Here is a 16,096-nt window from a genome sequence, read left to right as displayed (position 1 = left end):
TAAATACTCTTGATGTAGCATAGACTAACTTCATCATATTCCGTTTTCATACACATGGTTTTGATATCATCTATTTGCGATTGAAATCTGAAAATTTCAAGAGTGACCTGAACATGACGCATTTGGTTTGGTTGGTAGGATAGAAATGAAATAAAATAAAATAATTAATTAGTAAATTATGTTCTTATTTGATTATATACCAAACAATGCCTAACATTATTATTGATCATATTCAGTTTGTATTAAGAAACAAAAATGTTTGAAAATACCAATTCCAAATTAACATGTCAAATGAATGAATCGATTACTTGCACGAGGCGCCAATATATGTTTGTGTATATATATAAAAGATATGTATATATTTAATCGTCCATTAATGCATGGCGACGTGAAATGTCCTCCATGGCTCCATTGGCATTTGGCACGGCTGATGGCATAGAAATACGCGGCGGTTTGTGCGTGTTCGGTGTTGCCACTGTCTTTCATACGTGTCCATGAGCCCCCAGCGGGCCAAACTCCACTCATCCTCTATATATCTCCCCATTTTTCTCCGTTTCATCAATCCCATAACTTGAGTACATCAAAAATGTCAAAATCCCCCACCATTATCTTCCTCCTCCTCCTCCTCCTCCTCGCGCCGCCACTGTCCATCCCCTCCTCCGTCGCTGTCGGAGCAAGAGTGGGTGGACGGACGGAAGTAAAGGACGTGGAAAGAAACGGGGAGATTCAAGATCTCGGCAAATTCTGCGTACAACAGTACAATCTTCAGCTCCAGAAGAAGGGCAGCCAGGCTGCTACGCAGCCACTTGAGTTCTCGAAGGTTGTGGAGGCGCAGACTCAGGTGGTCTCTGGGATCAAATATTACCTGAAAATCTCGGCTTCGGGACAGATTTATGACGCAGAGGTGGTGGTTAGGCCGTGGGTTCGTGCCAAGGAGATGCTAAGTTTCTCACCTTCCCCGCGTAGCACCGGCAATTAGTTATTAGTGCTTTAATTACTTGAGAATGTAACGTAAAAAGTACTAATAATATTTTAAATATTACTATTATCAAGGTGTTATTTGATTTTCGTAATGTTAAATACATCTCGTATTTTAATCATCAAAAGTATATACATTTAGGTTGATTTTGAACATATTTATTTCAAATATATTCTTACAATTTTATAAAAAAAACAGTATTATTAATTACAAATTTATATTTTTAATGTGAGTTTGAAATTTATTTTACTCGATATGCTTAACGTCATAACGTGTAAATAAATAATATACGAAATTTCAAATTTATTTTTTTCATGTTTTATTTTAGTTATACTCGATGAAAACATTTAAATTTTATTTTACTCTAAAATTTATTTTTTATTCTTTGTAATTAATATATAAATTTAAAATTTTATTATAAAAATCTATTATTTAATGTTTACGAAAATGTTTCAGAGATAAATTTTATAAAATAAATATTTTATTTGTAACACTCAAAAAATATTATTTTTTATATCACAAATAATAAAAATTAATTTACTTAACAAATAAAAATATATAAAATTGTCTAAAAAAATCTTATTTAATTGTTAACAATTAAACTATAAATCAAATCTATCCATCAAAGAAAAAAAAAAGCTATTTTGTACATGAATCATTGTCAATAACAACCAAAATTTTGTACATGAATCATGATCAACAGTAGATTATTTTAAAATATAATGATAACCGGCCTCATATTTTTCTCAGCCGAATCAAGTTCCATAACACTTTAAAATTATAAATTACATAATAAGAACTAATCCTCCTACAATCCTCGTTCTTTATCTACAAAAATCTAATCTTTTTTCTCTATATGAATCTAATGGTCATGTGGAAATTCCAAGTCATTCTCATTGACTTTGAAGGCTTGAGGATGTTGACCAGAACAGTACAAATTCCACATCCTGAAGTAGGCACGCTCCAAATTCTTCACCTGAAAAATGGTAGGAAAGGTGTAACGATGTATTCATTACTTAAATGCAGAGGATAATAGCCTAGTTCTAAGATAAGACGACTGACCCATCGTGCAGTGTCAAACAGAGGGCAACTCAAACGGGCGGCCTTGAGTCTGCTGGTTAGATTTTGAAGCTTCGAAGGATTCATGGCCAAAGACACCGCTTTTTCTTCGTACTCTTTCATACTGACAAATACGAAGGTAAACCGTGACACAATAGGCACACAAATTCCAACATCCACGTATTAGGAAAATGTAAAGAGAATGCAATTTAAAATTGATGCCATAGAAAAAGGGTGTGAATAACAAACAAAACTTGCCACCAGATAATTACAGGTTGAAACACCTACCTATGAACAATCATCTCGTCCCCAACTCCTGTCGCCAAACAGAGTGAACCAGCAACTCTAGTCGCCATTTTCTCAAGCGGAAGAGTGACCATAGGTAGTCCAGCCCAAAGAATATCTGTTCCTGTTGTATGTGCGTTGCAAAGAGGCCTATTCAAAAGGAAATCAAGAAAAATTGATCATTCAATTCAATACAATACGCATTGCTTCAAATGGTTTCTGCTATAACCAAAGTGAATGCTTACGTATCAAGAAATAAGTCTGCTAACGAACTGCGTCTAATGTGTTCCTGTTTCATTGCAACATCTGTGAAGATTATTTGGTCTGGTAACACACCTAGTGAAGCAGCACCTGGGCCATGGAATAACAAATTATCAGGATTTGCCTACGAAATATACATTTTCATTTGTCACCAGAAAAAATCTGTAGCATACGTGCACGAAGCCTCATCTCCCCTGCCGCCGGAAATCTAAGAAGCCAAAGTGCACTCTTTGGGACACGCTTAAGGATATTGCACCTGCACAAGTAAACTGCATGCTTTATTTCTGATTTGCTGTATATAATACTCACAACAATGAAAGTAAATCACGTTACCATATCGTGAGTATTTCAGGGTCCATTTTGTAAAGTTGATTGAAACAGGCGAATATAAATTTGTCCTCAGGAAGTCCATAGTCCGATCGCTTGGGATGGCAGTTTGGATCCAGTACATCACGGTTTTTCTTAAAGACATAACAGTGTGGGTAAGAATAGCAATAATCAATATTGAAAAGTTTTGTGTACGTGTTTGTGTTTGTGTGTGTGTGTTTGTGTGTGTGTGTGTGTGTGTGTGAGAGAGAGAGAGAGAGAGAGAGAGAGAGCGAGCGAGCGAGCAGTGTTTACCTGTTTATAGTCATTCACAAAATAGCAATGAGGAAGACTAGCTATTTTTTCAGAGTATATATGAGAGTAACATGTTGGAGAAACGAACTGCCATGAAACAAGAAGAAACAGTTCAAGACAATAAAGTTGCATGCATAGTAAAATCGTAAGGGCAAAAAAATACGCATACCTCGTCAGTAACCAAATAATGTATGTAGGTCGCTCCAGTTGTCCCAGGAAATCCCATATAAGACACCTGGATAGGAGCAGGCTGCATAGCAAATATTTCATTTCTTGCACCCTGCAGAGCACAGAGTCAAAGTCATTTATAATGCAAGAACTCAATAATGTAGCATCCAAAGATATGATGACTAACTGGAAAAATGAAAAGTGACATAATGGTAAATTGATACCTTGGTGTAACCATTTAGATTGATGAGCACTTGTATCTGATGTTCATTGATCATCCTCGCTATCATATCAGATGACATTGAAGACACATCAATGAAATGCTCCGCTTCAGATTGGATACGAAGCCTCCATTCAGTGCCATCATTTGGACTCAATGCATAGCAGAATATCTATAAGGGAACCATAAAAAACATGTTAGAAAAGCCGAAGTGCTTAACCAAGTTAGACACAAATGAAGCTTACCTCAATATTCTCTCTATTATGCATGCCAAAAACCGAACCCATAAGATGAGACAATGGATGGTTACCAAAGTCACTGCTTACATATCTGTAAGAGACGAGACATAATTTGAAAAAAAGGTACTTTCAGTCCCAACAGAGGAGATTCGGAAGGAAAATGAGGAAAAACTTGTCAACAAACCCGATCCTTAACCGGCCATTCCTGCCCCCGCTCTTTACAGGCAATGGAGGAGCATGATTAAAAGAAGGAAGTGAATAGCGGGATGCTACTACCGAAGAATGTACTGCATATTTTCGACTGCACATATATAAAAGCTTTTCATTAGAAAATATTTCATTTGCAATCATCAAAAAAAATGAATAACGAAATTTCTCACCTGATCTCCAATGCAAGCATGGGGTCAAGGGGATACGCAATTGCATGGAAAGGCTGCACACTTGGGATGACTGACAACTAAATAAGAAGGGAAAGTCAAATAGTAATCATTATTGACAATAATTAACTGTCATATGGATGCAAATGGACAAAATGAGGGAACTAATTAATTTTCAGATGGCAGAAGGAGACGAGCATATAAAGTTTGCAAAGAGGACTTTTGACAAACCTTAATCTGTCTCCTAAGTATCCCTTCAACTTCAATAAACATCTTCTCCCGATCATCCCAGTCACAGACGCACTGAAATAAACACCATTGAACCAGCCAATCATAGCAAAGAAATTACAACCAGTTAATCAAACTGATAACTACTAGCTCACACACGCCTAAACAGATGAAGTGACAATGAGATTACAAGAGAGAAATCTCCGTGAAGGAAAATAATTTCCAGCTTGTAAGAATCATTCTTTTTTTTTTATATAGGAAACAATACTTTTATATAATAATAATGGTCGTTTTACATAAAAAGCGGATGAGCAATCTGCGAGTTCAAAGAAACTAATACACTATCGTCTAGACAATACAAACTTCCAATCTTTAACAACATCTGCAATAGAAAGATGATTGAACTCTGTGATCTTCGTATCTTTAGCTTGAACACCTCTTCAAAAAATGAAAAACTACATCCATGGCCTTTGAAGTGTCCAAATTACTGCTATCTCCTCTTCCAAAATTATAATTGCACCTACCTTACTTGAGGTTTACTAACTTCTACAACTTCCTCTGTACAAACTGAGAATATTTTGAAGGTGACGTAACTGACGTTTCTGCCCCTGTAAACCTAATCCTTTAATTGCAATTCAAAGTTCAATTCAACGACTGTCAACTCTAGAAACTACAACTTAGGTAATCATACAAATCTCATCACACGTGTGTATTTACCTGTTTAGTGCTATACCTAACACACACAATATAACCGAAAAATCATGCATCATTTTACACTCCTTTATTTTCCCATAAAAGAGTCATACATCATCATCTTAAGGGGAGTCAAAGAAGATTGTTCAATGCCTGAAGTCAATGGTCTCCATTGCCCTCCAATAAATAACCCACCAAGTTTAATCAATCATGTCATTTTCATATCAGGTCATGGAAGAGTACTGTTGACCTAACAAAGCATGAGACAAAAGAGTCCAGGAAATTCTCAACTTGCAAAACCCGAACAATGACTACTTATTTAAACTAAGCAGGTAACAAAGTGAAAGTCCCCAAAAAAGAGAGTACATCCAAATGAGCAAGAAACAAACATGGACCTGAATATCAGCAAATAGTCATTACTACAACTAGAAAAGCCACAAGAATTTCAATAAATGAGACACATAAGCATTTGGATATTAAGTGATGTATATAGTTTTGGGTTAACCCATTCAAATCTCAACTCAACCGTCAAGATAAATCCAAGCTCTGATTAGCGAATTGTAGGTGTACCTGCAAAGTGTGAAGAAGGTTACATGTTGCCTCAGGGAAATCTGGGCGCAACATCAATGCTTGCTTATAACTTTTAATAGCTGCTTCCACATGACAACTGCAAGCAGCCCACGAGGTAAACAAATCGTATTATCATGTTAATCATCATAAATACGAGTAAAATAATGTCCCAAAGTCATAGTTGGAATTTGAATTTCATCAAAGGAAACTACAACGAAATGCTTCCTTTTGTGCAATTTGATAGGAAAATACAAAGGAGAAGTACAAAATATGAGAAGAACTATTATGTACTACATTTTCAAAATACCCAAGCCCAATATCACATAGAATAAAAATCTTAAAACTGAAATTCGCTATGTATAAAGTAAAATTAAAGAAAACCTAGATTTGTTTTCTTTACTAAACTCAGAATTCAAACAGAGAACTTATAACCCGACCCGTCACCCCCAAAAATATAATGATAGTAAAAAGAGAATAGCTACAATGATTACCTTGTCACATAACTGCAGGATGATAAAACTAGGTGGGTAACCCACTTTCGATTCCCATGATTTCTTAGCCTACAAAATGAATGACTAAATTTTACAAGAGAAGAAATGAAAATGTACCTGTCCTTGTAAGCGGAAGCCAAATTTGCATGAGCCTCAGCCATCATTGGTCGGATAGCAATAGCATCGAGATAGTCTTGAATCGCCTCATTAACTCTTCCAATTTCTTTGAAAGAGTTTCCTCGATTAACCAGTCCATCTGCAGCCAATGGATCTATCCTCAAGACCTCGTTGTAGCAAGATATCGCATCTGCATGATTGCCCTGTCATTGAAGAAAGTATAACCATGGACAAATTTCTGATCATATCTCATAACAAGTGAGCGACAAGTTAGGACTTGAAAATGTATTCACACCCATCCTATCATATAGCTGCTTCTAGATCGAAAGAATGAATGGATTTGAATAAGGTAATTAGTTTGGGCAACGGCGAAAATTGTAAAAGATATTTGAACTTTGTCTGCCCATGGTTGTTTCCGGTGCCTAAACTATATGCTCTCTTAAATGGTCTTTATCAAACTAGGCTGAGTAGAGTAGGTAGAAACTTCTCATTGCGTGCACTGTGACATTGGTAACTCACACAAAACTTTGATGGGCACAACCTTACCATCTCTAGAGATGAAAACAAAGCACCTTAATTTCATTGACTAGTTTAAGCTCTTTAGACCTTTTTTGAAGGAAAAGAACCAGCATTGCACCTGTTGTTTGTATATTATAGCTAAATTATTGAAAGGGGCGGAAAGTCCTGTTGTGACAGACAGTGTTGCCTTGTAGCATTGAGCTGCAGCACTCATCATATTCCTTGAAAAAAAAATAGCAGACGGAATTCATGAAAATCAAAATGATAAAAACTAGAATTCAAGGGGAAAAGAATCTGAAACAAGAACCATACACACAAGCGGTGCACATTGATACGTAACATACCACTCCATATAAATATTTCCGAGATTGGTGAGAGCTTGAGGATGACTTGGTTGAAGAGATAGGCATTGCTTCATAGACACACAGAATTTGAATTAAAAAGCAGCAAACAGAGAAAAACAATGAACCCACAACCAACTCAATCATGGTGAAAGATAATTTACGCGGTAGCAGTGAATTGCATCCTCCACTCTTCCAGCATCTTTCAATGCATTGCCCTGCAGTTGAAAAACATTAAAACGGAACATAACCTAAATGCAACAAGTATTAATTTACAAATTAAAATGTTAAATCAGCACTATTAACAAATAAAATAGCAACCAAGTTATTGTATGCCTCCAGGAATCCAGGATCACAAGCAATAGCTCGTTTGTAGTTGAGTATTGCCATATCAAGGTTGCTTTCCTCATAGTACACACTTGCCAAGTTGCCTGCAATGGTTGGCATACATTACTGTAAAAAAATCTTACTTTTGACAATAACATGAAGTACTAAACCGTAAGAGAAAAAACAAATGAATTGCAAGTTCAAACTCAGTCATATTGTCTTAGATAAGTCGAGTACAAACTTAGTCACATTATCTTAAATAAGTCAAACAGAGTACAAACTTGGTCACATTATCTTAGATAAGTCAAACAAACAGAATGTCAGATTACAACAAGATGATATCTAAAAATTAATATATGATTGCATTTTCCAACAAAATTTGATTTACTTCTTTATCTCCAAAATATTCTTTACCGGACAAGAAACACTAACCCTCGCTAATTTATCAAATGGTGATAAGCAACAACAAAACTGATCCTATCAAGGCATAAAAAAAAACTCACCAAAAGCCATTGCGCTGTCTGGTCGTGACTGCAGGGCTCGTTGATAACATACAATAGACTCTTGAGGCATTCCCAAGGCCTGGAAAATGTAAAGAATACTGGTCTTTTCCCGAATTCTTGCCCTTCCATTTACAGCTACCCAACCTTACAACCAAATTATGTTAGAGTTTACCTTGTAAACATTTCCCAAATTCAAGTAGGCATCTGAGAAGTCGGGCTTCAACTTCACAGCTTCCTGAAAATAGAACAATACACGGTCAGCAGTATGCACAAAATAAAAAAGCATCCAATTCAAACAAAATATTAAAGCATACATAAATTAGACAACATCCAACTCACAAGACCTATTACATTTTTAAAAGGATAAGAAAACATCAATCAAATACCTTGTAGTAGTGTAGGGCCCTGTTAAGATCACTTGCCTCCATACAAAGACCAGCAAGATTAGACCAGGCAATAGCAAAAGTTGGCTGTATACGGAGTGCTTCCATATAACACTTAGAGGCCTGAGAAAAAAAGACCGATTTCAATCCTTCAATTAGGAAATAGCTAACAAAGTCTATGATCCTAAGGCGGTTTCTGTTGCAATAAATTTGGTGAAATGAATATTGCAAAATAGTTGAGACATTTCACTGAGATGATAGTGTGGTTTAAATAACGGGTTTGAAAATTCAAAAAGATATTAATGTCGAAAGTCATAAGATGTAAAATAACTAAGAAGCCAATTACCCTACCAGCAGACCATCACAAGATGTAATTATTGTTCACAACAGATGCATAAATCCAAACCCCACCCCACCCCCACCAAAAAATAAATAAATAAATAACAAGCAATTGCTGAATAGCTGAAAAATGGTGCCAGGCTAGCAATTGGACACCTGCTTTATTACCTCTTGCACTAATCCTTGAGCTTTCATCAGATTTCCAAGGTTACTATGAGCATCAACCTAATAAGTTGTATGTTAACAAAGATGTGAGGCTACCAACACGTCGATAAGGATGGTAACATAATTAAAAGAAAAAGAAACTTACCGAAAGAGGATTCAAAGCAAGTGATTGGCGACAACATTGGGCTGCCTCATTCAACCTTCCTTTTCTCATGTAAGCACTGGCTAAGTTAGACCATGCATCAGCAAAATTAGGTCGAAGCTGTATACAAAATTCACATCATAAATAGACGGCACAGTTTTATATTATTTTATAGTACTAGTACTAGTATAGTAAATATCAAAGTGACAGACAGACCTCAATCCAATACTAGTATAGTTATATCAAAGTGACAGACAGACCTCAATCGCAATCAAGTAATAGCGAATAGCAACATCAACGTTGCCTTTCTCCTGCAAGAAAAATATAAATAACACAAGTCAGAAACTTCACCGTCAAACTAGCAAGAGTTCAGTGTCAGGAAAAAAAAAACCATCACAAAAACATACTTTCCAAGCATTTGCCATATTCCCATAGCACTCGGCAAAATGTGGATCAATTCTAAGAGCTTCTTCGTTCTTCGCAATGCACAAATCGAAGTCGTGTAACTAGAAAACAAACAGTACAAATTCTAGCTTGAGATGATGTCTTGCTGAACATACTAGTTCAACTTTAGTAACCCAATAATAAAAGTATAAAACGCAACATAAAAACATGTAGCAAACTTGTAACTGATAATAAACAGCACCCAACAGAAGAAGGTTATCAGTGCGTCGTGGATTTCTATCATACACAGCCTTGCTATGTTCTAATGCCTGCTTATAATTTCCTGCTTTGTAATTCTGATGAGCAAGGTTCAAGAGCATGTCCACGCCAACTGAATAATGAGAAATAAGAGAACAAACCCAGTAAGACTCCGTATATATAATTGTACTCCAAACTGACATATGAATTAAATTAGAAAAGTTTATTGCTCCATATGTCCTTGTGATTTGGCTTCTATCATTTTCACTCTCAATTAAATGATCCACATTCTCGTCACAGTTCATATTCAGGAAAATGCTTTCATTGCCTGGACATCTACTGATAGATGCTCATGCTAGGTTCAAATAATTGTGGGAACCTCCCAAAAGATTGAAAAAGAAGAATTTCAAAACCTGGAATATTCTTATTTGTTCATGGAAGGGCATTTTTGTTATGGTGCTCTGTAAAAAATATTGTTGCATTTCTTGAACGTATATTTTGAGAGAATCTCAACCATAAAATTAAGGTTGCATCATACAATTGGAAAACTGCATTGCAGTAAAAATTATTCCAATTGCAGTGGCATCATATGCTAAAGTTTGAACATATCTATTAAACTTTAGTAATACACTAATACTGCAAATACTTGTCCATCAATAAGATTGAGATAATAAGCAGCTGTAAATCCACATATCTATACAAAATAAGAGTTGGAAGTCCAGGGACAATGATTTCAATGTCGGTGAGTTGGAAAGTTTAATTCCTCAACTGCAATCAACTTTCTATAAGTTAATGAATAATGTAATTTCTTGGGAATATTGACCCATAATCCATATATTAACTTTGTTATTCCGTTAAAATCCATAACTAATACCCAGAAGATCCAAGGCATGCTAAGATATTTTTGCGTTAAAAGGTCCATGATAACATTTAGTACTTCAAGCTTGAGAGTAGTATTCCCCCCACCCCCAAATTTCTTGTTCAGTAGAAGTGTAGAACATCTGAAAGAAGAAAAACTGAAAGTGTGAATCCTCTTCCTCCCGCTAAAAGTAGCCAAAGTATCTTGTCCCACCATGAGCACTTCTTATTTACACCCAATAAACATGGGTGGCAATAAAAGTATAAAACTTATTTTTGCTCTTTGTAAAACCTAGGCCATCAATTTGGGTCGAAAACTGAGAAAGAAGAGCCTCAAACAATACATTTCGAAAAATGATTATGGTCCTTCTGGATAGGTAAACTGGTCAGGCTATGCATCAACATAATAGATGCGTATAAGATTTTTCGAAATATCTATAAATCTACATACATGAATGAAGGACATCTATTCAGAAAGCATTTGTGCATTTAGAATTAAATTTTATTTCCATATTTTCTATCGTATAAATACTCATTCTCTTCCTCTTTCAAAGTCCTTTCAGTTCTCTAGAGGCAATTTCCGTCCCGCCCCCTCCTCTTCTGAGAACTGTCAACTGCCTATAAAATTTGTAACTAAAAAGACTTTAATTGTTTCATGTGGTTTTTACATTGCCCCTAGCAATGATAAGTAGCATCATGATTCGATAGCTGACATGAGTTCTTCCAATTTGGAATTTTCGGTAATTGGATTGAAAATAAGGCACCCCATGACTAAAGCTAAATTATAGAGACAGTGTAATTGTATCACTGAGCAACTTGAGATGGACCACGTCATTTTTGAAATTCGAATAGCACTCAGTGACGAGGCTTATCACATAGAATGCTTAAAGACAATAAATTTTGTTCCCGGTTTTTTAAAAATAGTTGTAGCAATACCGATCATTCAAACCAAATATTTAGTTAGACAACAAAACAGCCCACAGCTTTTGCAAGTTTTATATTTCCCTGAATTCAGATAACAAAATTCTGAAAAGGATAAATTTTTTAATTTCTCGATAAGACTCACAATTCCACAAGTAACAACGAAACTAACTCGTCAAACACTCAAAACCATAATTCTTTTAACAAACAAGACTAAAAATTACTAAGAAAAACGTAATACAAAAATCACAAAACTGAATAAAATGGAACCTTCGCTCGAAAGCTCCGGCTTGACGTTAACCCCGGAGGGAAAAGACAGAGATGGATCGTCTATGTGATGATTGGCCACGACATTGTAAGGAGTCCTAGACCCCACCTGCGACTGTTGCTGCTGCCGCTGTACCTGTTGCAGACTCAGGTTGTACTGCCGCGGATTGCTCTGCAACGAGAGCATGACTCGTGATCTAAACAACTATCACCTCCGCCGCGGAATTAATCTCATAAAACTGCGGAAAAGTTCGAAATCCCAACGGAGGAAGGGAAATTGGGGAGGAGAAATCCCTGAGAACGGGTTTTTTCTAGAGAATTGTATAAAGACAAAAGTTAAAAGTAATAATGAAAGGAAAGTAGAAAAGAATAGAATTAGAGGGAAAAAGAATAGAATAAGATTCGCAAAAAACGCAATCTCACCCCTAAAGATATGTTGTTTCACTTTTCGAACCGGAACATTGTCAAATCGATAAATTATACCCCATATCCCAGTTTTCTTTTCCAAATGCTTTTTATTATTTTCTTGATTTGGGGAGCAGATTACAATTAGGTCTTTAATTTCATATATTACGAACTTGATATTTTAATGTTAAATGAGCTACAAATCATCCGTCTAAATGCTTATTTTAATATACATTTCAATATTTGATTATCCCTAGCCAATTGATTGGAACAAGTTCAATTAGCACGATTTTTAAATTTTTGAGTTAGAAAAAAATGTTATATCCGAATTTCAAACTTGAAATATCGTCTCAAACTTCAAATATTAATGTTTATATGAGCTACAAATCATATATATTAGCGTGATTTTTTTTAGGGGTGTCAATTTGGTGAGTTGGGTCGGGTTGAGCAATATTATTATTCAAAAATTGTTCAACCCGAACCCAACCCGAATTCGAGTCAACCCAAAAACTCTCAGCCCGAACCCGAACTCGAATCAACCCAATTTTATTTTTTTGAAAAAAAATAAATAAAATTCAACACATAATAACAAAATCTCCCTCATATATATGATTTAAATTTTAAAGTCTAATTGTAGAAAAATAAATTATATTTACTAAATCAAATAAACAATTGTTTAAAAATAAAAAATGTTCATAATAAATATTAAATTATGAAAATTTATGATATAAATATAAAATAAATATTTTTCAGACATACAATATATAAAAATGTAGGCAATATTTATTAACTATATATTTTTAAAAAAACTAAAATTATCGGGTCCAACCCGATCTGACCCGAACCCGAATACCCCAAACTCAAACCTGATTTTTTTCGGGTTTAACCGTGTTGAGCTGGTGATTCGTGTCTGATTTTGACACCCCTCTTTTTTTGGGGGTTTAGAATATGAAAGATTGAAATAAAGCAAAGAAGATGAGCTAAAATTAAAATTCTCTCAAATAATAAGAATACAATTGATGTTATACCACAACATTAAAAAAATATTAATTAATTGCATATACTGATATGGAGGGACGAAGAGAATAAAAACAGATTCAGCTAATCAAAATCGTTACTTTCAACGGCCTCTTCTTTTTATCTGAAAAATGATGATACGATGTCAATGAATGTGTTGGACAATACGTTATCTTTTTAGCACTTGGATACCCTCAAGGAGCACCAATCTCTCCCGACAAAGATTTATCTGCATGAAGCTGACCATATAAATATATTTTTTTGTATATAAATTAGCAAAGTATTCTTAAGACAAGAGGGAGAGTGGGAAAGGGGAGTAGCTTGCAGGGGAGGGTGTGGTTTTTTAACGACGACGAATGTACCGACTCACACGACGTTGAAGGGATCCAATTACGAGAAGCCTACCTGAATATTGGCCAAATTATAATAAACTCAAATGACTAAGTGATAAAGATAATCGAGTCTGATTTGATCTGATATCGTTTGACTGTCAGATTCATCGATTTTGCAAACAAATTGAGCTGACTCGAATATTTATATTTGAAATATACTGAATTTGAAATAAGATTTACCGTGTTCGAATATATTCTCAAATTATATAGTTCAATAATTTGTGAACCATTCACAAGTTGATGTATTTATTAATTTTAGTAAAAATAAATTGTAACTAAATGTTGAGATTGGGACTTAAGTTTAGCTCAAAGTGATGATTATCCAAATCTATATATACAACATCCAATGAGTTAATCCAGTTGATGTGGAAAACACACCCCCTCAGGCCCAACATTGAACAAATAGAGCGTGACGTTTACAAGACATTATTGGATGTCTCATATGATAATCCAACATAAAATGATAAGTATGAGCTCTGATATCATGTTAAAATTATGGACTTGAGTCTAACTCCACTCAGGACTGCTCTATAGATCACCTGATAATGTCTTGTTAACTTCACGCTTCAGGTTTTCATCCCTGAACATGAGGAGTGTTAAATGACTCACATCGGCTGGATTAAGTATTTGAAAGTTGTATATATGACTTGGATAATTATTCTCTCTTGAACCAACTTTGAGGTTGATTATAGTCCATGTAACATAAACGAATCGACTTATCCGAGTTGTGATTCTAAAGTTCGGCCATAAAATTGAGCTTGAATCTTCATCCTAAGATACCCATATGAAGTTTTCCTTTCAATTTCCCATCTTTCCCTTTTCCAAATCAATTAAGTTTCTAAAATTTATCTACCAATTTAAGTACTATTTCTGAGTTTATAAAGCATGAAACGAATTATGCTCTTAGTATATATATATATATGGAGGAGTATAATCCGAAATGTTCAAGAAATAGCAATAAAAATTACCAGCATGCATACATAGGAAAGAAAACTTGAAAGTTACAAATTTAGCTAATTATTACTTTGTCATGTTCTACCACATGATGTATAAGGTCTGAATGTGTTAATAAAGTCATTGCTTTTTTAATATTACATTTTCTTCGGCAGTTCTTCACATGCATGCACAAGGAAAGTAGCACGCTACATTTAATTATAGGCACGATTTAAAGATTCATTTTCAAATGTACTCGCTGTTGTCATAATGTAAATGATGTAATTATAAGCACGTCAGTTCCCCGCACAAACATATGTGTGTGAACAGCCATTTTTAGACGGACAAAACCACCTGATCCCTCTACGAAATGTAACGATGATGCGACTATATTTAAAGAGTCCAAATGTATTGGTTTCGAGGCAGTGGTGCGTGACTCCGATGGATGCTTTATCGTAAGCAAATCATGGCGGAAAATGGTTTGTTTGAAGCTAGAGAGGCCGAAGCACTTGCCTTTTAAGATGCCATTGTGTGATCTCCATAATGTTATTTTTGAAGAGCGATTCTAAGCTGGTGGTTGATGCAATCTCGGCGACAACCATGGACTTATATTATCTCAGGTCGTTGTCAAAAACAACCTTCTTTTAAAGTTTAACATGTTAAAAAACAAGCAAATATGGCAGTAGCTAACTCTCTTGCTAACCCTGTCATTTTTTATGCTAGTCTTTATTTATGTATCATGACCCATACATTATTTGTTATTTCATTTACCAAGATTGTACGAATGTTGCCTAATTGATGAAATATAAATCATTTAAAAAAAAAACAAACACTTGACAATCGCACTTCTATATATATCATGATGCCTTTCCCTTGTGTGTGCGCCCATCATGGACACCGATCGACCTTGTATTTTATTTGCAAACTTTCAAGCAACGTACCAAGTCTTTGTGAATATATTAGAGGAACTTGAACAATACTATTTTCCCAGTCCAAATTTCGTACTGATTATTTGGTAAAGATATCTTTCGTATCACACGACAAATACTCATTTTTAGGTTCAGCTTGCCAATCCACATCTGCAGCTTGATTAGCATACTAGCAACATCTACTGATCTACAAACCCCATAGCAGACAGCCAAAACGACAACGTCCGCCACAATAACCTCCGTCTATGCAACCTTCTTTAGAGCTATTCGAAACTCGATTCGATAAAAACTCGTTGAAATAAACAAACTAAGCTGAAGCTCTACAATATTCGTTGGTAAGTTCATGAGTTATCTCTCATAGTGATAAAATAATAGTTTTGATATTTAATTTATTTATTTAGCAAATTACTTATAAAATATATAGAAAAATCTATTAAATTTATTTATTATAACAAATTTACAAATTTTAATAAAAATGTTATAATTTTCTCAAAATATATAATTTACTTTTTAGTAAAGATTTAAATGTATAATTTATATTTATTAAGTTCGATAAAAGCTTGAATAAGCTTGTGAGCCATGAATATATTCGTTAAATAAAGCTCGAGCTCGGCTCGATTATAAACGAGTCAAGCTCAAACATTCAAGAGTTCTACACGACTCGATTATATCTCTATTTGAAAGTATTTTAATTTATTATGATAA

The 16,096-nt window shown here is 34.8% G+C and overlaps 2 protein-coding genes across 2 annotated transcripts; one reads left to right on the top strand and one right to left on the bottom strand.

Annotated features, from left to right (window-relative positions):
- The first annotated feature begins 586 nt into the window (after nt 1-586).
- Nucleotides 587-979, top strand: LOC142541316 (cysteine proteinase inhibitor B-like). The gene has a single exon (XM_075647871.1). The coding sequence runs from the start codon at nt 587-589 to the stop codon at nt 977-979; it is 393 nt and encodes a 130-aa protein (XP_075503986.1).
- Nucleotides 980-1,672: 693 nt separating this feature from the next.
- On the bottom strand, nt 1,673-12,060 carry LOC142542234 (putative UDP-N-acetylglucosamine--peptide N-acetylglucosaminyltransferase SEC). Its single transcript, XM_075648749.1, has 28 exons — nt 11,719-12,060; nt 9,659-9,802; nt 9,435-9,535; nt 9,288-9,338; nt 9,031-9,147; nt 8,889-8,945; nt 8,385-8,504; nt 8,171-8,233; nt 7,999-8,077; nt 7,490-7,599; nt 7,333-7,386; nt 7,172-7,239; nt 6,946-7,048; nt 6,309-6,511; nt 5,701-5,797; nt 4,441-4,512; nt 4,213-4,289; nt 4,017-4,133; nt 3,839-3,923; nt 3,598-3,765; nt 3,375-3,485; nt 3,206-3,292; nt 2,918-3,045; nt 2,758-2,840; nt 2,569-2,674; nt 2,327-2,473; nt 2,042-2,162; nt 1,673-1,955 (listed from the first exon to the last, which is right to left on the bottom strand). The coding sequence occupies exons 1-28, from the start codon at nt 11,900-11,902 to the stop codon at nt 1,842-1,844; spliced, it is 2,967 nt and encodes a 988-aa protein (XP_075504864.1). The 5' UTR covers nt 11,903-12,060; the 3' UTR covers nt 1,673-1,841.
- Nucleotides 12,061-16,096: the final 4,036 nt, after the last annotated feature.

The sequence above is a fragment of the Primulina tabacum genome, chromosome 4, assembly GCF_025594145.1.
Source record: "Primulina tabacum isolate GXHZ01 chromosome 4, ASM2559414v2, whole genome shotgun sequence".
Classification (NCBI taxonomy): domain Eukaryota; kingdom Viridiplantae; phylum Streptophyta; class Magnoliopsida; order Lamiales; family Gesneriaceae; genus Primulina; species Primulina tabacum.
The sequence above is the reverse complement of the archived record's forward strand: the minus strand, read 5'-3'. Positions and strand labels throughout refer to the sequence as shown.

Bases quoted from the DNA above. Each gene is read 5' to 3' on its own strand.
- LOC142541316 (XM_075647871.1), top strand. From the start codon at position 587: ATGTCAAAATCCCCCACCATTATCTTCCTCCTCCTCCTCCTCCTCCTC.
- LOC142542234 (XM_075648749.1), bottom strand. From the start codon at position 11,902: ATGCTCTCGTTGCAGAGCAATCCGCGGCAGTACAACCTGAGTCTGCAA. The intron at 9,339-9,434 runs GTATGTTTTTGT...TTTTTCTTGCAG, and splicing joins ATATGGCAAATGCTTGGAAA to GAGAAAGGCAACGTTGATGT. The intron at 8,078-8,170 runs GTAAACTCTAAC...TACATTTTCCAG, and splicing joins ATTTGGGAAATGTTTACAAG to GCCTTGGGAATGCCTCAAGA.